A 25,005-nucleotide genomic window follows, 5' to 3' on the forward strand; every position below is an offset into this window, starting at 1 on the left:
GAAAATGGAAGTCATGATCTACTATATTTTGAGATGAATTTGATAGTGTAATGATTTTCTGTACTATGGTTTAAAGTTCAGGGTTTAGTCACCTGTGAAACATATATCAGAAGTGTGTCTGAACTAAGGCTATTTTTACAGTTTTAAAGTTTAGGACAATTATTTGTGAGACATAAAAATTATATGACTTAAAGGCTTCACTGCCTGAGATAACATGTTATTCGAATACAATCATATTCAGTCATTTATCCATGACTACGTTCATGCAACAATGGCTAGAGTTACGTTATTCCAACAAAAATTCATGTGGTGTTTTCATGCTTCTACCATGTCTCAGTTTATTATAAATTCCAGCAATCCACTTGTAACTTTACAGCATTTCAAGTGTCACCCATATCACCAGACTGTGACATTTTTACTTTATTGTTTTTACACTGCATACTACTCATGACAAAACAAGAAGTGGAATAATGGGCTTCAAATATTGCATTAAGGCACAGTGGACAATTTTATGAAAGTAAATGACAAGAGTTTTGTAATAATGCTACAACTATTCTAAATGAATAAGCATTGTCAGTATAAAGTCAGTATAGTATTCTCAATTCAAAGCTTAAAAAAACAAAAAAAAGCAAAATAAACTGTCATATCATATACAGAATATTTTCACAAAAACAAAAGATGAAAAATGAAAATACTAACAAAGTATGCTTCTGAGTTGCTTACTTGTCAGCCAAGCAAAGAAAGCCATTTATCAATTCTGATTTAATTAAATCAAGTATGTCTTCCACAACCAACCAAATATAAGCCGAAAGAATCAAACTTGTTAAAAGATTATCAGCCATTCTATGAGACAAAGTGAAGGGTCACGGGTGGTGGGAATAATATTAACAGTGAACTTTAAAATGAAGTGTTTTTTCAAAGAGTGTTTTTGCTTTTGATAAGATGTTACCAATACTGTTAAGGCATTGCTGTTTATTTGAGGAATCAATGTCAAGTTTGAAGAAAAACAAAAAATCTGTATCTAGGAGCAGCCCTAATGAAACAATGATAGACAAAAGTATTTTCATAGAAGTTGAAAAACTTTAATTGATTACACAACTTAAAGTAGGATCTGTTAAGATTTGTTATCACTGATGATGGCAAAAATATGTGTGAAGATTTAAAAAAAGGCTTAGGAAAGTTTCTAATGCTTATTCAAATATAAAGAAGTAAAAGTCTGTGTTCAGTTATGGTTATACCCACAAGCAAGCACTTTATGTGAAGTTGTCATGAATTAATGAACCAGTAATGAAAATGGAGGATTTTATTTGTTCTTATCAAGTTAAATTTCATAAATGCTATGACTGTTTTGGTAGAAGTAAGAATTGAATAGTCTGTTTTACCCAACCACAACAGTTTCATGCTTTAGCAGTGGGACAGTTTTATTGGGATATTTTTTTTTTTTTGTACCAGGGATCAAACTCACAACCTCACACTTGCCAGGTAGAACCTTACACTGTTGAGTTAAAGCTCTGGCCCCTTGTTGGAATTTTTTGAGCTCAGGGCTGAGACTGAACTTTTTCTGAGTATTTAAAATTATTTTCAAACATTATTATGAATATTAAGTGGTTCCAGAAATTAATTTTTGCTATGAATTGACATTTCTAAATGAATTTAACCTAGAATTACCACAGAAACACAGTACCTATCCACTGTTTATACTGATAGTCGTTTGTTGTTTTAATCACAAGTGACACCAGCCTGCTTTATACATGCTCCAAGCTGACAAAGGTGCAAATGAGAAATGATATTTCAAGTTTTCCCACAAGTTCACTAAGTTATATTTTCTAAGCTCAAATTAAAGTTTGATTTAGACACAAGTTTCTACATTCAAAATTTATTAATCTTTCAAGTTGAAAGCTTTCCATCAACCTTCAGTTGGGACTAAACAACTTAATATATAAAGCCAAAATGAAAATCAAAAAGAGAATGTAATAGAATTCTATAAATACATGCTTTTTTTTTTTTTTTGAGACAGCGTTCATTATGCATTGCAGGATTGTCTCGAACTCATGATTTTCCTGCCTCAGCCTCCTAAGGGTTGCGATTATATAGCCAGCTTATAAAGCAGTGAAAATATTCAATTAAATCATATGCTTGTGGGGCTGGAGATTTAGCTTGGAGGCATAAGCACCTGCCTTGCAAGCACGTGGTTGTGAGTTCAATCCCCGGTACTGATTAAAAAAAAAAAAAAAAAAGTAAAAAAAAAAATCATATGCTCTGAATTGATGCATTAGGCAGTACTTATCTGGGTGAAAAAACATTTTCAAAAGAGGAAACAGATAAAATCTCATTACAATTATCATTAACATGAATATTTGCAACAGATTTGGAAAATAGGGAATGGTAACTGAACTGCACAAAGCAAAATTTTTCCCTATAATTCCATCCCTTACATAAGTAAACCATTAATAAAAATTATAATTTAAAAAATTAAAACAAATTTCATCAATAGACTATTTTATTGATATTTTATAAATATATGCTGTTATATAAATATGTATATGGAATTCTTGAGTGTGTCTTATGATTTACAAACCCTAAAATATTTATCATTGTGCCTTTTATACAAGATTTGCCAAGAACATATAGTTAATACAAATTCAAGCTATCATTTTGAATATTAACAATGTGTATTTGAATTGAGCAATCACTTTTAACTTTGATTTTAGATTGCTTACATTGTGCTAATCTGTACATGCACATAAATTTTTTATTCGAACTGCCTAAATCAGCTGGATTAGTAAAATGAGATGTTAGTAGGTTCGGGAATATAAATTCAAACAAATCCCTATCCTCTGTAAATGTTTTACAAAGCAATATCATTTTCACTGAAAAGAACCGATCTTAATTTATCAAATTGAAAAAAGTGACTCAGAGATCATTTGAAATGGACACCTGAACAACATATTCACTGCTTAAATTTGACAAAAATATATTTCACTTTCATTTTAATTCATGAATATTTGCTAGAGAACTGTACTTATATTTGGGGAACAATGTTACTGATATAGATTATGGACACACTGCACATTGAAATATGCCAATGGATACCCACTCCAAGATTTTTATACAGTTCAGGGAAGCTCTCAAATGTTAACCTACTCATGGTCCTCAAGTTGAGGACAATGGCCTCAAACTACCAGTTGTTAATTTGTACAATCTCACCATAGAGCATTAAAAGCTCTTTTAAGTGCTCCCATTTATATCCTCCCCTTCTTTCCTCTTCTCTCTATATCTCATATTTTTCCCTCCTTGTATGCTTTCTATTTCTTTTTTATGCTTATGTCTATCTTGCAGGTGTTGGCTCACCTGCTTCATGTCATGTCAGTGTACAAATTAGGAAAATAAACCTCAATTTTAGTGTGAAAATACTCGCAATCTGAAATCCATATACACAATCCTTACAATTATCCAAAGCAAGGCATCTGTCTCATTTTTTTCCATTTTATAAATGAAACATTTTCACAAAAGAAATAAAGTAAGCTTAAGGTTATTCACTTAGAGGTGCATAAGAGCATATTACAGAGGATATTGTATTTTCTGAATTATAACACTTAAAACTCATAATATATTACAGTTACTGTCATCTCAGATCATCTCAGAAGCTCTCTTTTCTGGATGCCTGAGGGCATCTTACAGAGCAAACAAGAGAATTTTAAAAGAAAAAACTCAAGTCCCATGGCAATAAGCATCTTATTGAATCACCAAAATGTATTCATCACAGTCCTGGCAATAATACAACGCTGTAGTGAAGACTACTCTACAGCTTAGGAGAGATATTCTACCTATGGCTTAAATGTCTGGCCCTGGTAGGAGCCCAGTGATAGCAAGAATGCTTTTGCTTAACTTGGATGTTTGCACAGCTAATCTTGCAATTATGTTACCCATTTTGAGAGGACATGTCTTTTCCTGACTGATTTCTTTCATCAACTTCTATTTGTAGAAAGAAAGATTTTAAATCCTTCACAAAATATTTCTTTGATTCAAAAGAGTTATTCAAAGTTTAATAGACACTAACATTTACAAAGAGAAATCAGGAATGCAGTGAATTTATATATTTATATAATTTATATATATTTATATAATATATATAAATTGTAAATATAATGAGCTATATGTATATATAAACTATACATCTATATAGTTTTAGGACAATGCAATCACTAATCAGAAAATGATAAATGAGTAATATATACTGAGATCTTATTGTAGGCCAAGGAGCCCATGAGTAAAGTATCTAAAATTTTATTTTTACAATAACACAATTACAGGCACTATTATTGTCATCCCTATTTTACAAAAAATTGAAGTTCAGAGGGGCTAGGATATTTAACCAAAATCACAAAGATACAACTTTATAAATGAGCAAAGTGTTAAGTTTATAACTGAACATAAGCTTGTATGTCTCAGAGACTCAAGTACTTAGTAATTATTCAACCAGTGCTATCCAATAAAGTACAACACAAACCACATCTATAATTTTAAATCTATAGTAGGTTAGTAAAAGTACAAGGAAAAACCAACTACTTTTAATAATATATTGTACATTTTTCTTAGTTTAATATGCCCAAAATAAAATTTCAGCATGCAACCAATGTAAATTATCATTATATGCATATATTATTTTCACATTAAATCCTTGATATCTGGGATGAATTTTGTAATTACAGAATATTTAAATTTGGATTCGACAGCCACATATAGCTAGTAGCTTCCATGATGAACAATGTAGTTTATTCATTTGAGCAAATATTTCTTGAGAGTTACTGTACACTAGATAGAAAAGCAAGCAATGTGCAAAGTAAAGATGCATTCTTTTGAAGTGTAGATTCCTTGAAGATGAACAGTTAATAAATAAAACTCATAAATAAATAAATAAATAAAGACAATTATAATTACCATGAAGAAAATTAAATAGTACAGTGTGATACTGCCTACTGGTTGTATGAGTTGGAAAGATGTATAAGGAGACAACATTCCAAAGTATCCAAACTATCCTTGAGCTCTTACACATTGGGAAGAAAGAAGACAGCATAGAGTGTGGAGCTGACAAATATAGTAGGCAAGTCTGGTGCTATTCCTTCTTGTGTATAAATCTTTGTGCCTGCTAATGGTTCCATTGGTAAGAACTAAAGACTGACAGTCACTCCCTCAGAAATGTGAGTGAATATGAAAGCTACAATTTTTACTTTGGGGACATCCTGGGAGAAAACAGAAGCATAGCCATGACATTTAAAATATTACCAATGTGGCCTGAGTGAAGGGCACGATGGAATGAAAATAAAAGAAATAAATTACACATCATGAATTTCATTACACTAGATATATATATCCATAGATTTTTAAGTCTTTTTCCATGCCTTCAAAGGCATAGGCATTTAATTTACTTATGTTATTAGTCAATTAGGAAATTCTCTTAAGTGAGATCATGTAAAATCATTAAACTACTTCAACAAATCCACACTTATAAAATAGCTTATAGTTGAATGCAACAATATAGTCTACACAAGTTTAAGTAAGTAGCATTCCAAAGCATTCAATATGCTAGCAAAGAACACTGAATGCTGGAGTTAACCCTGGTTTGCAATTTATAATGAGAGTTGATAATAACAGAAAGTTGAGGAACGCATACTCACCGTAGACAGTCAGTTTCATATCCCTGGCCTGCTTACCAGCTGCGTTAGACACAGCACACTGGTATCGCCCCTTGTCACTTCTGCGTACATTCTTCAGGTGTAAAATTTGTCTTCTGTCTAAAAGTTCAATATTAGGATCTCCCAAAAATAAAGGCCTAGGGAAAAAAGAACAATCTTATTCCATGGATCCATTTTTATTTCCCCAAGTTTTCCTTTTAATAACAACAAAATTATTAAGGAAATCTATAAGGTAAAAAGCATAAATCAAAGTTAATAAAAATAAAAAAGTAAATAATAAAGATCATGTAACTGGCAATGATGTGATTAGTACTTCCAGTCAGAAAAATGAAATTTATTAAAGCACTTTACTAAAAGAAGTTAATTATCCCTCTGGGTTAAAATGTTTCTCCATTTTAATGTAATTTGTTTAATAATGCTAACAGAAATTTAATAGGGTTATCATTGCTTTCATTCATCCATTGATATTTTTTTTAAAGTTAAAAAAATTTGGTTTGCATAGACAAAATTGCTACCGTCATCTGGAAAGAAAAACTCAGCTTAATATTACAGTATAGGAACTTCAAGCCAAGTTACACTAGTTTTAGGCTAATATCATTATGCACCTGGAAAAATACTCATAATAATAAGGTGAATGGCTATCAAGTACTATAGGCAGCAATTCTGACAACTTCTCTAAAAGAGAGGTATCACAATAAATATGAATATATATTATAAATACTGAAGGATTTATGCCTCCAAAAAGCTCATAAATAGTTGTCAAGGAAGTATTTTTCTAATATGCAGACTCATTTCCTACTATATGATGTTTACTTTCATGTAACTGGCAAGAGCCTTACTTTAATACTTGACCATCATGATAATTGAAATTTATGATATTCTAAGAATCATACCTCTAAAATTCATTCATTCTATTTCAGGAAAACCCATATAAAGTTATATGACTTAGACATATAATAAATATTTAAATGCATTACTCTTTTAATAAACCACTAGTTGGTCTACAAAATTAAATAAAACAGATTTAATTTCTTAAAGTTTCATCCTTCACTGCTTCTTGGTATGACAGCTTGTATAAAGCCCTCAAAAGTTAAGAGAATAAAGTAACTTAATTTAATGCTTTTTACATTTTAAAGGGGAGGGAATATCTAACTATGAAATTTTGAAACTGTTATTGTTTATTAATCATGTAACTACTATAAAAATTTAAACAAATGGAAGCATGACAATGAGAAAAAGGTCCTTCTGGTCTTTTTCCCCTACTGTGAACTTTCTTTCTAATATCTCACCATTATCAGTTTGATTTTTACTCCCCCACATATTTTCTAAACATTTTCGCTTATTAATGTGGTCCCAAAGCAACCAGTTTTAACATCAGATCATGCTATTCAAGTTATTCTGCTTTTCTTTTCCCTTTGTGACACAACTATGGGAATATTTTTGATATGTTTGGCTCAATTTTACTTTTTAAAATTCCTGTATCGTATTTCACAATACAGCGATGCCGTAAGCTATCTTCTCTCTCCACTCCCCTGAGGTCAGACTGCAGGAAGCTTTCACTTCTCTGGCATCACAGTTGCACTGAAAGACCGTGCGTGACTACCTCTCCCTCCTGGACACTAGAGTATGACTACTGCATCAAAGCAAATAAGCACTCAGAGTTTAATAGATTCCAACAAATTGCCTTTCAGGGCACTAACTTACTTTCTCTCCAGCAGAATTCTGCTTTTCCTATACTCTAGCCAAGACCTGATACTGCCAACTTTTTACTTTTTGTTAACATGATGTGTGAAAAACAAATTACACAAATTACATTTATGTTTATCAAGTTATTGAACAGAAGAAAGTTAATGTATTTATTGTCTGTATGTTTTAATTTCTGTTCACAATCCACATTTTGTGGTGCCTTACTTATTGATCCATAGAAAGTTTAAATATGATCTTTTATTCCACCCACTGGAAATCTTGATGGCCACTTAGTACTCTCGGACAGTGCAATAATACAGAATGGCAAGAGTATGAGAAATGAGGTCCCCAACTGACATGGGTCACTGAGGCCATGTCAGTCAGAGAATTAAAGAAAATACCATGAACCCTGGAGATCTGCAGCCTGGGGAATACATTATTGCTCTTCTTTCTTTTTTTTCTTTCTTTTTTTGGGGGGGAGGACCTGATAAAGAACTAGCTTAAATATTCATCTTTCTGTTATACACATATTTTCTTTTGCAAAACTCAATTCCATATGAAATCAAAGTTATCTCTGCATTTAAATCTTGCATCTATCACTGTCAGTCTCTGGACAGAACGTGTTTAACCTACAATAATTTTGAATTGTTCTGTTTCTAAAATAAATTCCTTCACAATTCATAAGAATGAAAGATATTGCAAAATTTTAAGACTTTCTGAGGAATACTGCTTTTTCACTCATGCTCATTTAATATTTTTTGCAACATCCTTAAGAGGAAGAAGATCCACACATCTGTTTCTTATCTATTGGACCCTTGCAACAATCACAGAAAAGATACTCACTTGCCATCTTTGAACCAGTGGATAACAGGGAAGGGAGTGCCTTTAACTTGGCACTCAAGCGTGGTGTTGTGGTTGATGATGGCAGAGACTTCACTTGGGGAGCTGGTACCTATTATGCTGGGTGGAACTTGAACAAAGACAGTTTATCATGAAAATCTACAATTCAGTTAAAAGTACTGGGGAGAGATAGATAGTCAATGATTTATAGAGTATTTCAATGAGATCATAATCTATTTAAAAACAAATATCACAAAATAATGTTTTTTCATGTCTACCTCTTTACCCAAATGTTAAATTTAAATATGAGAATACAGCCAATCAAGTAATCGATGACAGGACAATTATTTAGAAGAATAATGTCACATTTAGAAGAATAATGATCCATTTTGAGGCATGTTAAGCTCAAGTGCAAGGATTTTAGAATACAAATGCTCATATAAGGTAATGCATTATTGTTATTTTTGTAATAAATGACATAATCTTCATCAATCTTATAGTGTTTAAATTTGCCTATCATATATTGTGTCTACCTTTGTCTCTTACAAAGTACTACTATGCTAAAATTGATAAGATATATCATGAAAAAGAATATGTTAGTTTTTATTCCTAGAAGTGTATCTATTTTAACCAATGCCTGTACACTCATTCTGACATTCCTCTTAAAGATGGTTGATATTCATCTTCAAAATATTACCAGTCATGACAGTGTGTCCCTAAGGAAGGGATATAGTGTGATAATGTAGTAGATTATGAATATAAATTTATATGATGCTAATTTTAATTTAGGATATCTAAAGATACATCAATAGCTGAGTGAAGAACGGAATAGAGTGGAAGAATGGATACTAGGGAATAGTTATTTAATTAGTTAATTATTACATTAATTTATCTTATAAATGATAGTGTATTTTCACAGTGGGATGGAAAGAAGCACATAGATTAACTAGAATTAGGAAATAAACATAACAGTACAAAGGTAGATTTCAGGAGTTAGGGATAAGGGAATACATGAATGAATCTCAAGTTCTAGAAGTGAATGGATGGGTAGAGGTGAGGGTCATTCTGGCTGAGAAGGTGAAGATAACCACAAGAGATGTCCATTGGGACCTTTTTGTTTGCTATACCACTAAGTTATTAAGTGACAAACCACAAAGATATTCAATTCAAGATAGTATGGGCATTAGATATTTGTCACTAGAGGTCATAGAGGGAACAAGAGTTGGAGATAAACATTGGGAGTCATCAGCACACAGATAGAATCAAAGTCATGGGAGGAAATAAGGACAAAAGAAACATGTCAGTGAGACTAGAATAATTTGTTTAAATAGACTAAAAATGGTGATTGTGAGGAAAAGTGTGTAAAGTACTTCATGTTGCAATGGGTTATGAATGTAAATTTATATGAATGCTAATTTTAATTTAGGATACCTAAAGCTTCACTTCCACTAGAGATTTATGAGCCATTAGCCCATTTTGATAGCAAAATATTGAAGAGAAGAAAGTCATTTTATCACAATGTAAACTTTCAAGATCAAAAATTTTAAAATACTAAATTCATGATCATGATCGAAATACTTTACATCCTAACTACTACGGTGTTACCCACTCTTAAATTCTCTGCCCATTCTCCAAATATTACCCCTGTTCTAAAATTTCTCTTCCTTAACTATAATGGGGGATGATTTAATTATAAGAATTAATTAATTTGGTACCCTAGGTAAGTACATCTTATCAGTCTCCAGACATGTCCAAAGCATGAGAGACTTACATTCTGCCTCTCACAGCTATAGAACTACTTTCCAAACAAGTATCTCTTCTCCAGTTAACTGGAGAAATTGACAGGTTTAATAATTTTTTGTTTTACATGAGTCAATATCAATTTTGTACATATAATACTTTGGGGCATATGACTCAAAAGCATCTGTGTATTATAAATAAAACTTTCTATATCATGTGATATTGATTAATCAATATTGAAAACAAAAATAATAATAATAGAGTGAAACACATGGTCGTTTTTCTATCAATTTATTTCTTATATATTTACTTCATCTATAGTCAGCTCTGTGCAGTGTCAGAAATGCATGCGACTTGTAGTATTTTAAAGAATGTTTTCTTACCTAGAACATCAATACTAAAGTGCTTCTGAGCAGTGCCAGCAATGTTAATTGCTTTGCAGGAATATCTTCCTGCATCCTCTGCCGTGACTTTGAAAAGCTTTAAAATTTTCCCATTGTTCAGAATCTGAACAGTGCTGCTTTCAGTCAACTGTAAAGGCCAAAAGGGTCAGTGTTATTTCCAATCCAATGAAAAAATGCATAACTAAAAATTCAAGTAGAATGTTCATATTATTACTGGTAAGAAAAACATTAACATCTGAGCAATTCTTCTCTGGTAGTAAGGAAGGCAATTAGATATATACCCGGATGTTATTTACCTGCACACCATCTTTATACCATGTAATGATAGGTGATGGAGTACCTTCCACTTCACAAAGGAGACTAGTGGGCTGATTTACCAACACTGACGCATTCATTACGTGTTCTCTATCTTTAATTACTGGTGGAACTGCAAAGAGAAATAAATCATGGTAAGATAATCTTATAATGAACATGATAGCATTTCCTTATAAAGTCCTTTACAGAACAAATGCTGAGATAGTGTAATGCCTAGAAAAGCAAGTCATATCGAAGAATATGTATTATTATAACATGAAAATGCAATTATAAATGGAAATTTCACTGAATTTTTTACTTTATTATTTCAAGGTTTTGAATTCAAGATAAATTGAAAGGAAAATCTATTTAATTCTCAAACAGCTAAAAAGACAAGCTGCTAAGATCCTAATTTAAGTCATATAAGACTCACTAGTTTGCTGATGGAGATGAGTATTTTCCAGTGTGTATGGAAACCAGTAGCTACCAGATTTTCCTTGTGTGAAATGATGTTTGTACAAGATTTTCATTTAAGATTTCTTACGATAGCAAGCAACCGATAACCAATCTAAATGTTCACCATTTGTAGAGGAAGGTTAAATAAATCATAGTATAACTATACTGTGGGATGGCACAGATAGACACAGGGAATCTCAAGTACTCAGAACATATTGTTTAGTAAAATAGAGTAGGGTTAGGGTAATAGTGTAAAGTACTACTGTTTGTGTTCTTTTATAAGTACAAAGAGGATAATTATTACATATTTACATTTCTTTATACCTAGATAAAATATCTCTGAGAGGTTGCACATACACAAACACACATACTCAAACACACGGCTGTGCAGTCACACACAAAAACTAGTAACTTTCTTCGCCTCTAACCAGCATAAGAAGATGGCTCATATCACAGGAAACGATTACTACATATCTTCTCCCACTATAGGAATTTCAAAAGATATCAGGTCACAATCAAATATTACATGGATTTTTAAGTAAAATGAGTAAATGCAACTAGGCCACCTGTTTTCTGTTTAATTCATATTCATATTATTCATATTCATATTATTTCATATTAATTTTAAATATTATTACTTTAAGAAAATCATTTAAATAGATAACAAATAGAAACTGCTACTTGTTCAACTATATTTTTAGCATTTTATGAAAATTTACCATGGACTTTGAGGCTGTATTTTCTTTCTGTGGCCCCCGCCTCATTGACTGCCACACAGATGTACTCCCCATTGTCATATGGTGTAACAGAAGCTATAATCAACAATGTGCCATCCTCCAAGATAGAAAGGCCGGGTTCTCTGCCTGTTAATTCTCTACCATTGTGCAACCATTTGATGGTCGGTTTAGGAGTACCTAAAAGAGAAATTAAAGCTTTCTTAACAACAAAGTTTAAAATCATTTTTAAATACCTCTTACATCAAGGACAAATGAGCTGTTTTAGGAATAAAATTTGTACCTTAACAATATTTGATACTACTTTTGAGTTATTTCAACTGGCATGGAAACTTGAAATGATTATCGGAGCTAATGTCTTTAATTCCTGATAAGTCTTGAGATGTATGGTTTCTAGTGTAATATTTTAGTAAAGCTATTAATCCAAATGCTCAGATGAGATTAAGCACATTTTCATGGTGAAATAAAAATGAATAGTGGGTTAAAAAAACTGTATTACTCTAATTGATTAGATATGAGGAAGGCTGGGGAGCAAAATCCACAAAATAGTATTAATAATCGTGTACTAACAGATAAAAAGTATATTAAGAGAAAGATATATAGTCCAGGATAAGTACAAAAGTATGGCAGGAATACCTAGAATATGTCATTGAAGCTAAAGTCAAATTGAATTAAAGTCTTATAAAAATGACTAGAAGAGTCATATAAGGAAAATTTACTAACCTCAAAACTAAGATTAACCTCTTAGTTTTGCTCATTGTAAAATGTTGGCCAATGAGTAAAATATAATAAAACAGATGGATTCCAGTTATCTGTCCATGTTCTCAAGGGAAAAAAGGTTACAATCATTTCTCCCATTTTACTCATTTTATTCATTTCTTCAAGAACTTCAGTATACCTCTTAAGTATTATTTGTTGTTAATAAATAAGAAAAAAAAGTAAAAGTAGCATTATCATTAATTAACAATATAGAAATAACCATGATCAAGATGAAATTCATAGCAAAAGATAACTAAAGTCCATGTTTAAATGAACTTGCAATATATCCCAAGTGAAAATAAAGAACTAGGAAATGATGGTTTTTCAAAGTGGAAAAGGGAATAAGGATAAGTACAAATGGAAAAGGAGGAAATATCCATGGAGAACAAAAAGCAACACTTCTGGGTCAGAGTCCTGAGACACTGAGGACTTGCAGTACTTTCCTGATCTTACATTGTCCTGAAGAAGGCTTCCTTTCCAGAACTGTCCTTGCATGTTCTCAGTGGCTCTAATTTATTGATAAATCTTAGAATCTGAGAAGCTTACATTGTCTTTTTTTGAAGTTGTGAGAGTAATCACTGGTGACAGCTACAATCAGAGGTAAAAGTTTGCTGAAGAAATGCAGATGCCAGGAGTAGCTGCACCCAGGAACAATTGCTAAGAACAGGAACAGAGAGAGTAATAATGGTACCCGCCACCCAGAGCCCGCTGGGAGTGATGGAAAGAACAGTATTTGAACTTTGCTAGAGCTTCTACAAATCCAATTTGTGTTACTGTAGGTGAATGCTTATGTGAATAGTAGGATGTCCTGAGCCACATACTTGGCACCCAGAGGACATGCTATAGCACTTCTTCTGTACTATTCTGAAAAGAAGTGGTAGCAATCTCCTGCCAGGAAGCATGTTGAGACAGAAAATCCAGAAACTTCCAAGAAACAAGTTATAGCATGGTCTCAGAATTACTAGTTGAGAGAAGACCTAGAAAAAAAAAATTTTTGAAGAATGTCCAGAATGAACAAAGGGATAATTTTAAATTTATACCTCTGACTGAGATAAATGTAGAACATTTTGAATAGTTCTAGCTGTCACATTTTAAAGAGAAATCTTGTCAAAAAAGAGTGAAATATAAAGCAATATGAAGAACATGAACTATCTGGAAAACATGCTAGATGATGCAATTTTGAAAGAAAGGAAAATTTCTCCATTGAAAGAAATAAAATACATGTGAGGGAAAAGACCTATTTAAAGAGTTGTTTTTTGAAAGGGGATAGTTTCTATTATGCTCAAAAGTTATGACAAGAATTGAAAAGTGGAATTTTATAAAGATGCTGTCTTGGTGCAATATAAAATTCTGGGACCATATTGCATCAGTACCTGGAACCCTGAATATTACACACCTCTAGCAGGACACGGAAATGCAACGCGTTGAGTGGCCAGTCGTTCTTGAAAGGGAGTGTTAAAAGGAGGTTCAGGATCTTCCATTGTAGGTGGTTCTATTAGAAAAATAAATGCACTATCAAAGGCTTTCCTTGCACAAAGGCTTTTGGAATCTCTCATGACATCATCAATCACTTGGATTTGTTAATTGTTATTTCTCCTGATTCTCCTTTATGTAGGATTCATATTAACAGCTGTGTGATCTTTCTACCTACATGTGACTCAGGGATTTAAAAATCAGTTTCCCAAACAAAATTCATTGTTTTATGTTTTTCATGGTCCCATTCTGATTCCCTTATTTCCTCAATTAAGCATTATGATTTTCTCACTTTTTTTCCTTTTACTCCTGACTAACATATCCATTCAGTCACAAACTATCATACACGTTCATATACACGTTTGAATCTTTTTCTCTAGCCTTACAATTTTGACTTCAAACCTGTACTCTTTTCTTACCAAAACTAGGTCAGTATCTTTCTTACTGGCCTCTTATTATCAAACATACTCTCACTGGATTGATGGTCTACACAGCCTGTAGAATTCTCTGTTTGAAACACACATCAGTGTAGGCAGTGTATGCAAAAGATTGTTATACAGATGCCAAATTTTCCCACTTGGTCACAAACACAAGCGCTCAGTAAGACTTGCTAAATGAATGAATGAATGAATGAGACAAATTCTACATTTGTGTTGTAACCACTCATAAAAAAAAAAAAAATATTGCAGTGTGCCTGGTACTAAGGACTGTGCTAAGGCTCTACCGCGTATTCTTTTCTTCTTATCTTTGCACTAGCATTGACCCTGACAGAAATGCTGTTTCCCCTTGATGCCCACAAGGCTGACTCCTTCCAATCACTGAAATAACTCTCTAAATATGACTTCTTCAAAGAAGTCTTTGGCAATCCAACCTAAAGCAACTAACTTCTTCTGTTTGTTTGTTCATTTGTTTGTTTTTAAACAGAGATCAAACTCATGACCTCATGCTTGTCAGGCAGGCACTCATATCACTGAGCTAGATCCCTGGCCCAACCAACAAACCTCTGCACATAGCACCCCGTTTAAACTTTTTATACTGTACTTCTCATTTATAGGTCTTCTGTTTTTCTTTGCTTTGTCCACTCAGACTAGGATTGGCCATGAAAGCAGAGGGTTTTCCTTTGTAATTACTGTCTTACTCCTGCCTGCCATACAACAGAACACTGACAGGTGCTCAATACATATTTGTTGCTTGAAGGAATAGATTTTGACACTTAAGGCCTCAAAACAACGTCAGTAGAGAGCAGTAGACTTCCACTTTCTGAGAATTAATTTTGAGTGCATCCTATCAGTATGAAGTAAAATTACACTCTAACAGCCCATCACTTCTCTCAAACCAGAGGTAGTGTGCAGGGCATTATGTAGGTTGTTTTCATTACAGACATCATCCACGACTTCATCTCAAACGTAAACATGAAAATGCATGCAGGTTTGGTGATATTATGGTTTAAATTTCCTTCTGGGATCATTCTTCTTTCAAAGTTAAAGATCCCAAAGAATCTACATAAAATAACCCAAGACTACCCAAGATTATAGGTCCTATGTGGACTTCGGGAGTTTTCCTCTCCCTCCTCCCTCCAGCATACACATATTTTGTTATGTCAAACATCACCTTGGACATGGAGTGTTATCTCTGTTTCATCACTGCCTGCTATGTTAGTAGCAACACATGTATATATGCCAGCATCTGAGAGCATGGCTTGCTTGATGCTTAAAGTTCCGTCTGGATCACTAAGGTGCTGCACTCCATCTGCCAGTATGGTCTGTCCCCCTTTAAACCAGGTGACCACGGGAAGAGGCGACCCTTGAGCATTACAGGGAATATCCACTTGGTGACCAACTTGGACTTTCACATGTTTAGGGCCGTGCTGAATCTTTGGAGAAACTAGAAACAACAATAAGTATTAGCAATCTAACCTTTAAAAAAAAAGTCCTGTATTTTCTTACTCTATATGAGAATCCTTTACTAAGAAGTGATATGGGAAAATAAAGCAATCTCAAGATTGGGCTACTTGCTACCTGTGTAATCTTGGATAAATCATTAAACTTTCTTTGTTCTGTTTCCTTAGTTAAAGAAATTATACAGATAAATACCATAGGAAACAAGACATAATATATGTAAAACTCTTACCTTCAAAGTTGAAAATACCAAGTATTTTAACATATTAGTTTTTTTTTTAGTTTATAAACAATTTAAACTGTTCAGACCATCCTAAAAGTCAATCTAGATAATTTCTATAACATAAGAGAGTAAAACAATATTTGTCTCCATGCTTTCAATTCTTTTTCTGGTACTGTTTTGTGGAAGAATTAGACAATAAGAAAGAAAACCCATAAAGCCTTTGATAATTTGAGAGATTACAAATACGTGTATTATTTCTCCATACCTATATGGCTTTAGCAATTTAAATGAGATGGTTTATCAAAACTGGAAAAATATTTGTGCTTTCCACTTTATACCATTGTGTTCTGTAGAATAATATTGAGTCATAAGGATATAGACTTCATGTATCATACACCTCCCAAAGGCCCATTCTTTTTCCATTTTTAAAATTCAATATATAATGAATACTTTCTAAAAGCCATCACTCACAACAAACTTCTATAACATTATTACCATTATTTTAATAATACCAAAAATAAAAATAAGAGAGGTTAGCTGATATGCTTCATATTCTAGAGCTCCTAAGTGACAGAACTCTTACCTGATGTCAAAATCTATGATCACTAGGTCATTATTGTAGAGACTGATCCGAGAGTAAATACCTGTCATTAGTTTCTGGAAATTTTCTCCTGATATTTTAACATCTACTACCATAATTGGCACAGAGTATTTAATCAAAATTCCAAGTGAAAGAGCAGTTACTTGATGGACTGCAGTATGGAGGAGGAATAAAAGCACACCATCCAAGGATTTGTGAAATAGTCAAAGAATCCTAGGAAGTAGAATGTTTTCAGTTTCTAAACACTGAAACAAATTCTTTGAGAATCTAGTTAGCTTCTATCCGTTTAAGCACATTTTTATTGCCTATCAAAAATATTAAATGATTGCAGACATCTAGAAAAATTAAAATACAACAATTAAAGATAGTTTATTTGAAAAAGGAAAAATGCCTTCATTTCAAAACTTACCATGGACACTTAATTTAACAGATTGAGTCACATTTCCAGCAATATTTGTGGCAACACAAAGATACATCCCACTATCTGAAATTCGGGTCTCAGTGATTTTCATTGAACCAGAGGGGAGGAAAGTGTGTCTGAAAAGAAAAAAAAATCAGACCATAGATCATGGGAATTCAAATAAAGTAAAGCTACTACACTGCAAAGACTTTTGAAACCACTCTTCTACCTGTAATGCATATCTATACACTACAATGCAAAAATTTTTCATATCTTGTGTATTCTTCATGATGTTCTTGAAAACACACAACTAGTTTTCTTTTAAACTTTCAGTCTGACCCGATGGTCTATAATCATCAAATAATTTAATGTCTTTCTGCATTATTAAGTTGCAGCTGAACAAAGTAAATGTATGTTTCCTTAGTAAATTTAAAATATTGAATTATATTCATAAAACATTTAATGTATTAAAATAAAAGCAGACAAAAAGTACAAATGTTTTCAAACATAGTTTGAACATATTCCTCCAATCAAATAATAACAATGTATGAACCAGACCTACATATAAAAATGTTATTACATTAAGTTATGTTAAAGTATTTTGGGAAAAAGAATCTAGACAGCTCTACCTAAGATTCTTATAAAGTCAAATAAACCACAAATTAGTCCACAAATACACAAATGAACAGTTAAAGATGGAGGTAACTATAAAAGACCCAAGCATGCATGAGTACTCAACACATAATAAACAGTATCAATGATAATATTATAAAATACTGTAAGTAAAGGATTGAGCATTCAAAATCGTATGAGTCAAATAGTTTTCCAAATAAATAAATAAAATTAGCTAACTACATAATATTATACAAAAAATAAAAATTCAGATGAAGTAAATCCAAAATGTAAAATACAAAGTTTAAAAAGAGTAATAAAACACTAGATTGTGATTATAACCTTCCTGAAGAAATAAAATCTAAAGGAAAATAGGTTAATACATTGAGCTTGTGCAAAATTTAAAATTCTGTACAATCAAAATATCATACATAAATAAACCCAAAACTTTCCAATATACTGAAAAAAAAATACTTTTAGTACATAAAATGGACAAAAGCTTATCAAGAACAAACCAAATTTCTACATTCAATTTGAAAAACCAGAAAACTACACTGCCTAATTAAAGAGACAATTCCTGGATAACATGAAGGACAATTAAGTACACGTGTTTCCAGTTCACTTTAAGCCAGTCATATTAATTTTAAAATGGTCAAAATAAACAAATTGACTAGCTAAAAATATTTAGATCAATCGATGCCATACGTTCACTAGAAATGAAAACTGATACGTCTGTGTGCGTTTTGTGGAGGGTAAATAGCACCACCCCTTTGAAGAACAATGTTGTTTTTCTTTTTTTTTCTTTATCTTCTTTTTTTTTGCTTTTCTCTTGAGACAGTCTCACTATGTAGTGCATGCTGGCCTCAAACTGTTGGCAGTCCTCCTGCCTCAGCCTCTTAAAGGCTGAGATTACAGGCATGCACTACCACACCTGATTTGAAGTGTAAGATAGTAGTGACTGCAATGCTGGAAGTGGGAATTTCTTCCTGATCAGAAATTACAATACTACATGGAAAAAATCATGCAGAAGAATTTCTGCATTTCTAAAGAAATTCATGCACGTGTACATGGATATAAAAAGGTACTCACTAAAGCATTTATTTGTAAAAATAACCAAGCCATCACATTCATAAATAAGGGAACAGATAAATAAAATGCAGATTTTGCATCTACAAATTAAAGCAATTAAATTGAATTTATGCATAATATGAAATGTGTTGATGCAATAAAATAGATAGTAAAATAATAATGTTACAATGACAAAATGAAAACAAGCACATGAAACAGTATTAAAACCCAAAAACAGTGTGTAACAATGCACATGAAGTTTGGGATAGTGTCTGCTCCAGGAAGAGAAAGAGAAGTTCTGACTGGGGAAGAGAAAAATTTTATCTGCAATACTGTATTTCATACTCAAAAATCTTTAATAAAAATCATTTTATAAACAAACAATAAAATTATACAAAGTAATTCTTTCTGTTTTTCCTAACTAGTGGTACAGAAACTACACTATACGATTTAATACCTTTATAATTATATATCAATGAATCTAAGAAATGATAGAGATAATAATTCTTATTTCACCATTACACAGTGGCTTGATGTTACATTAAGTTAGAAACTTAGAAATAGAGACAGAGGATGAAAAATGTAATTTATCACATATAATCCTCTGATACAAGCATCGTCTTTATGACACAAACAGAACATATGTGGTGTGTTTAAAAAATATGGTAAAGGTATACATTTTTAAAAATTGTACTACAGTAAAGGACACATTGTCATTAATTTTCATCAAAATATACCCTGCCACATCAAGCACACTTATATCATTGCTCTGGTCACTTTCTGAAACAGTTCTGGAAGTTTGATTTCTGAATCTTTAATTTTCTGTCTTAATGTCCTGAACTGATTGAAAATATTTGCCTATCATTGTCATTCTGACTTTGAGGAAAAGCCAGAATTCACATGTTGCCAGATGTGGTGAATAAGGTGATTGGAGACACATCATATTTACAAGCCTGCCTTTCCACTGGATGGCACCAGACAGCAGCAGACACCACAATTTTCATCACACCTCATAAGAACACCCATGACAGAGGACAGAACACCTTCAGCAGGTGGCAAGAATGATAGATAGGGATGGACATTTGAAGCAAAGGGGAGGACTTCCAGAGGGATCAGTGGTAATGTGTCTTTTACTATAATCAATTTTCATTTACATATTTATCATGTATTTTCTTACACTCACTATGGAGTTTTAAGTGGCTACACTGAAAAGCTTATATTTATACCTTGATGGTAACAAAGGTTGTATTCTTAAAGTTCTTGCTTTTTTTTTTTTTTTTTTTTTTTTTTTTGCCACTTTTCTTAGTTTCTCAAATATATCGTCTTGGTGGGCTTTTGTTAGTGTTTTTTTTGGGGGGGTGGTTTGTGCAGTTGAGAGATGCAGAGATAGACAGAGCGAGAGGGAGGGAGGTAAAGAGAGAAAAGGTCCTTTATTGTAGGCACAGGAAAGTTACAGAAGAGTGCAAGATCCTTTAACACAGGGAGCTGGGGAATAGGCTTTATGGAGTTGGGCTGGGGATGGAGGCTTGGGTGGTTGTGAAATCTTGGAATTGGAGAGGGCTTGGCACATGCGTCAAAAGGGAGTAGAAGCTTTATTTCTGAAACTAGAAGAAGACAGCCGTTAGTTTTGGAGAGATAAGTTGCTTCTGGGGCCCGGTGCCAAATTGGGCAGATGTCATGTTAGAGACAGCTAAGCCCTGGGATGGCTGAACCTATCAGCTTTATTTACATAAGGGTTAATCAAGAAGACTTAAGAAAATCATCTAATGAAAATGAAGGCCCAGGTATTATAGTGACTATTATGTTCCATTGTTCCTAAGAGATTAACGTCTCTGAGCTACACACACTGGGCTAACAGGAACCTACTGACAAATCTGGTTCATTTTAACAACCACCTTGTAAAACATACCAGTAGGAAGCTGTGATAAAGCCGAGTCTTAACATTTCTGACAATAAGCAATGATTTAGAATGCATAGATATCTTTAGTAGGCTCAGATGTACATGAAAGTTATCTTAAATATAAAAGTTTTTAGACATTTGACAGTCTAAATAGTACGGGAAATCTGACCCAAAAGTTAATATTTCCATGCGCAGCAATTCACCCCATATTTCTTACCTAGGCGAGAATGGTGAGATGAGCTGAGTTTCTTTGGCCCAGGTAATTACTGGTGGGGGTAAGCTCTTCACTTCACATGGAAGGGTCACCTCTTCCCCTGCCAGCACAGAGATCTCCACAGGCTTATCTTGCGACAGTCCTTGGTGCTCTCCAAACACTCTGGGCCTTACTAAAATAAACACACATTGTGAAAGGGAAATAGTACAGGGAAAACAAAGCACAATTTAATTTATATTAAAATATGAACTACTGCAGATCTTAATTCCTAAGAAGGTGCTATTTACCCCAAGTTTCAGGACATATCTAAATTTTTCCATTAATAATTTTATAGTGAAAGCTAGAAGGCAAACAAGGGGCATATTCTTCTTCATAGCACTTCTTCCTAGCACATTGGAAAGGTCTGCAGCAATGTCCTTTCACTGCTATCCTCTGAAACAGCGACAACCTCCAGGCAAAGGACAACCCAGACAACACTGGGGCTTAGCTGTGCAGAGTTTTAACTAACCACTGTTACCTAACTGGTGTTAGATGTCATAAACATACTTCTTGGGAAAACAGCATAAAAATTTTCCAGGAGGCTATATAATTACTTTCTTGAAAATGGGACTCTAAGTAGAGGCAATTTTAGTTGGCAGTGAAAAAAAATTATTTTTGGTTAAAATATGGACTTGGGAGAGTGATTCTCTGTGGGGGTGCAGCTGTCTGGTAATGACACTGAGGAAAGAGCTGTGTGTTCCACACAGAGAGACAGAGGAGGAGGAAAACTTTCTCCAGCGATTCTCACCGTAGACTGTCAGCTGCACTTTCCTTTTGGCGTACCCTGCAGCATTGGTGGCTGTGCAGACATACTCTCCGCTCTCCTCACCTCCGGGTGACACCACATACAAACTGCCATCAGCCCCCGCTGAAAACTTTGCACTGCCAGTTGGAATTAGCTCTCCTTTCTATAAACACAAAAGGATGGAGGGTTTTAAAATGGTAACAAGGGAGTGACTTCATTTTGCAAGAGAAGAAAGAAAAACATCTCCAAGGGAGAAAACTAGAATTTTTTAAAATGCTCAGTAAGAGTTATCTATGTGATAAGCCAGACAAATAAAAGTACTGAAAGTAGTATTTCTCCCTACCAAATCATGTCCCCTTTATCCTTGAGCTTCTGAAAAAGGGTCGGAATAACAGTACTAGCAATGGCTGGCACAGGCATGCTTATCCTGTAGCAAGCTCTGTTTTATAGGTCACATAAATCAATTAGCTACTTTAACACTGACAACAATCTTAAAGAGTAGGAACTATTACAACCTCTACATTACAGATTAGACTACTAAAGCATAAGAACAAAAGGGTACTGTAACTTACCCAGGACCAGAAAACCAGTCAGTGGTAGATTTGGGATTGGAGACCCGAGAGTCAGGTCTAGATCCCAAATTCTTAATCTCTTTGGCCACAGAGCAAAGGCAGGCTGAGAAGATGTCATGTTCTCATTTTCCTTAAAATACATGAGACTTCTGCTTCATGTCAGATACTGAACAATTTAGAGACCAGCTTTCCCATTATATGTTTATGTCCAGAATGTACAAATGTTAACCTTTTTATTTATGTGTATATGTTAGCACCACTTTCTGCATATTTCAGAGATATTTTAAGATGGATACATTTAAGTGGCATGGAAATGCACTAAGTATATAAAGGCTATGTTTCCTTGTTACATCATTATCTTTTTTTCTTTATTGGAACCAGGAATTGAGCTCAGGAATTCAAGCTTGCTAGGCAGGCACCATGCCGCTGAGCTATACACCCAGCCCCTATTATCTTATTATTTTATATTAGCTTTATATGTGACAAGTTCAAGTTAAGTTACAGAGTATATGCCACTTTTGTGACCATTCAAAGGGAAAAAAAAAAAACCTTCCCAGGAAGTATGGTTCTCTTCACCCCAAGAATCCAAGTGAATGAATGAGTTTGTACATGATTCTCATAATCTTTATGAGACTTATGACTGTACTGTAGAAACTTATACAAAGAAAAATCCGTGTAGTTATGTCACATGGATGGAACCATAAAAGATTTTTTTTAAATTTTATCTAAGCGGAAAAAGACAAAAAAAAAAAAAATAAAGCGATGTAAAGGTACAAGTAATATAGAACTACAAAAAAAAAAAAAAAAAAAAACAGTAAGAAATCACCAGCTAATAGATTACACATTATCATCTTAGAGATAGTTGCTCAAGTCACAGTATCAAAGCATGCAAAGTGGACATTCAAACAGTGAGACTACAAACAGTTGTGTTCAATGATCCAACCAAAAACATTAATATGGTCATCTATTTAGTACCCCTAAACACACTTGCAGTTGTATCCTTTAGAGCACTTTTGTTCCCTTTTTTACAATACAATTTACATATTTTGTGTTTTATTACTCCTTAGTTCTTATTACTTTTTTTTTAGAAGAGAATAAAGTCAAATATGGCAAAACAAAGTTGTCAGTCAAAACCAAGGATAGACGTGGCACATGATGTAAAAACAGAGTACAAGGTTATCAACAATGGTTACCATAATGCCTCTTGCTTCCTTAAAAAGAATTGTCTATCTCATTAGGTATTATAAAGTTGAACAAAACAGTAGAGAACAAGACCAATAAAACCTAAACCTTGTAAAAATTACAGGACTTCCAAAGAAGATAATAGTCAAACCAGAATGGGCATCATAGTGATTCTTATTGCCTTCAAAGTAGTTGCCTATTCCCTCAAACTTGATACTATCATACAGAATGGAACAGAGTCTAATCAGTCAAAACAAGATAGTGGGAGTATTACAGGACTTTAAATCAAGTTAATAGGAAATCAAAAAAGTTACTATAATGTATTCTGCTAATTTTTTTTATTTTTCCCTTAATTAAAAAATCATAAAAAATAACTAATTAATTTTTTTAATGAATAAGGGAGAGATTGAGGTAAAAGAGGACATAACAACGTAACAATACAGGTCAAAGCATGACAGTTTCAGCAACCTAGTGCTTCACCACCAAATAACCTGACTTAATAGTAGTTCCCATAGTGTCTTTTTCCTTGAAATATTTGAATATAACTTCATATACTATAGCTTCAAATATATCAAGTCAGTGTCTAACCCTAACCATAAAAGATTTTAGCACTATTACCTACCTGATGATTAGATGATATTAGCAACATGATTATTCTATGGGATAGCTTATGTACCAAGAACTATTCTAAAAACTTTACATGGTACAATAGATACTTGGTTCTCTTTACTCCTTGTCATATACCCTCAGCCCCTTAATTTCAGTGCAGCTCTATTGTGTAGCTCCATGTATTATGCCCTGATCATATTTCTCAAAAACACGTCTTTGCCTTTGTTGCTGGAGGGCTTTATCCAAAGCCCCAGACGGTCTGGTAGCCTGTGCACAGGTAGCCAGGAAATACAAGGACATTACCTCTTTTGGGACCATATGTCTGTTTATATACATTTCACTTCGGTCCATCAGAGGGATCTTTCTGAAACAGATCTATCTACATGGCTTATCAGAGAACCCCTAGCACCAGCAAATTTATCACACTATGTATAGGAGAAGCCAGCTTAGTGCAGCACTTATTAGCTTCCTGTTCTTCTGGGCCTCACTTCTCTATTCTTGGGCTCCAAGCCTGTGGGCTTACTTTCCCAGTAAACTCTATTTCAGGAGGAATATCATTAGGATATCATTTACCTTGGTCCAGACAATAGATGGTTTAGGAATCCCACTGGCTTTGCATGGTAATGTTATCGGAATGCCTTCAATTGTGCTGAGAATCTGCTGCCCATGCTGAATGGTTGGCAGAACTGAAAAGGAAAGCAGGAATCAGAAGCTGAGAACCTGTTCTTCCATTTTTGTTCCATATGCTTAAAATGGAACATTTTTAGTAAGGGCTTAACTTCTGTAAAACCAAGCAGTGATTTAACATTCTGATAGAAAGGTAAACAAAGCAAAGAAACTAAAAATAGTAATGATTTGAA

At 33.4% G+C, this 25,005-nt stretch overlaps 1 protein-coding gene across 8 annotated transcripts in view; it reads right to left on the reverse strand.

The window, feature by feature from the left end:
- The window catches only part of Hmcn1 (hemicentin 1), a 398,189-nt gene that overhangs the window by 150,837 nt on the left and 222,347 nt on the right, over window positions 1–25,005 (reverse strand). For all 8 annotated transcript variants that reach the window (XM_063240159.1, XM_063240157.1, XM_063240158.1 and 5 more), the window contains 11 exons: window positions 24,719–24,831; window positions 21,786–21,945; window positions 21,002–21,170; window positions 17,214–17,341; window positions 15,694–15,966; window positions 14,006–14,101; window positions 11,836–12,030; window positions 10,663–10,793; window positions 10,346–10,493; window positions 8,226–8,352; window positions 5,679–5,833 (listed from right to left, as the gene is read on the reverse strand). In XM_063240159.1, the coding sequence (XP_063096229.1) occupies window positions 5,679–5,833; window positions 8,226–8,352; window positions 10,346–10,493; window positions 10,663–10,793; window positions 11,836–12,030; window positions 14,006–14,101; window positions 15,694–15,966; window positions 17,214–17,341; window positions 21,002–21,170; window positions 21,786–21,945; window positions 24,719–24,831 (1,695 nt within the window). The remainder of the gene's footprint in view (window positions 1–5,678; window positions 5,834–8,225; window positions 8,353–10,345; window positions 10,494–10,662; window positions 10,794–11,835; window positions 12,031–14,005; window positions 14,102–15,693; window positions 15,967–17,213; window positions 17,342–21,001; window positions 21,171–21,785; window positions 21,946–24,718; window positions 24,832–25,005) is intronic.

Source organism: Cavia porcellus, unplaced genomic scaffold (genome assembly GCF_034190915.1).
Source record: "Cavia porcellus strain 051 isolate PalLab524CR breed Dunkin Hartley unplaced genomic scaffold, mCavPor4.1 scaffold_29, whole genome shotgun sequence".
NCBI lineage: Eukaryota > Metazoa > Chordata > Mammalia > Rodentia > Caviidae > Cavia > Cavia porcellus.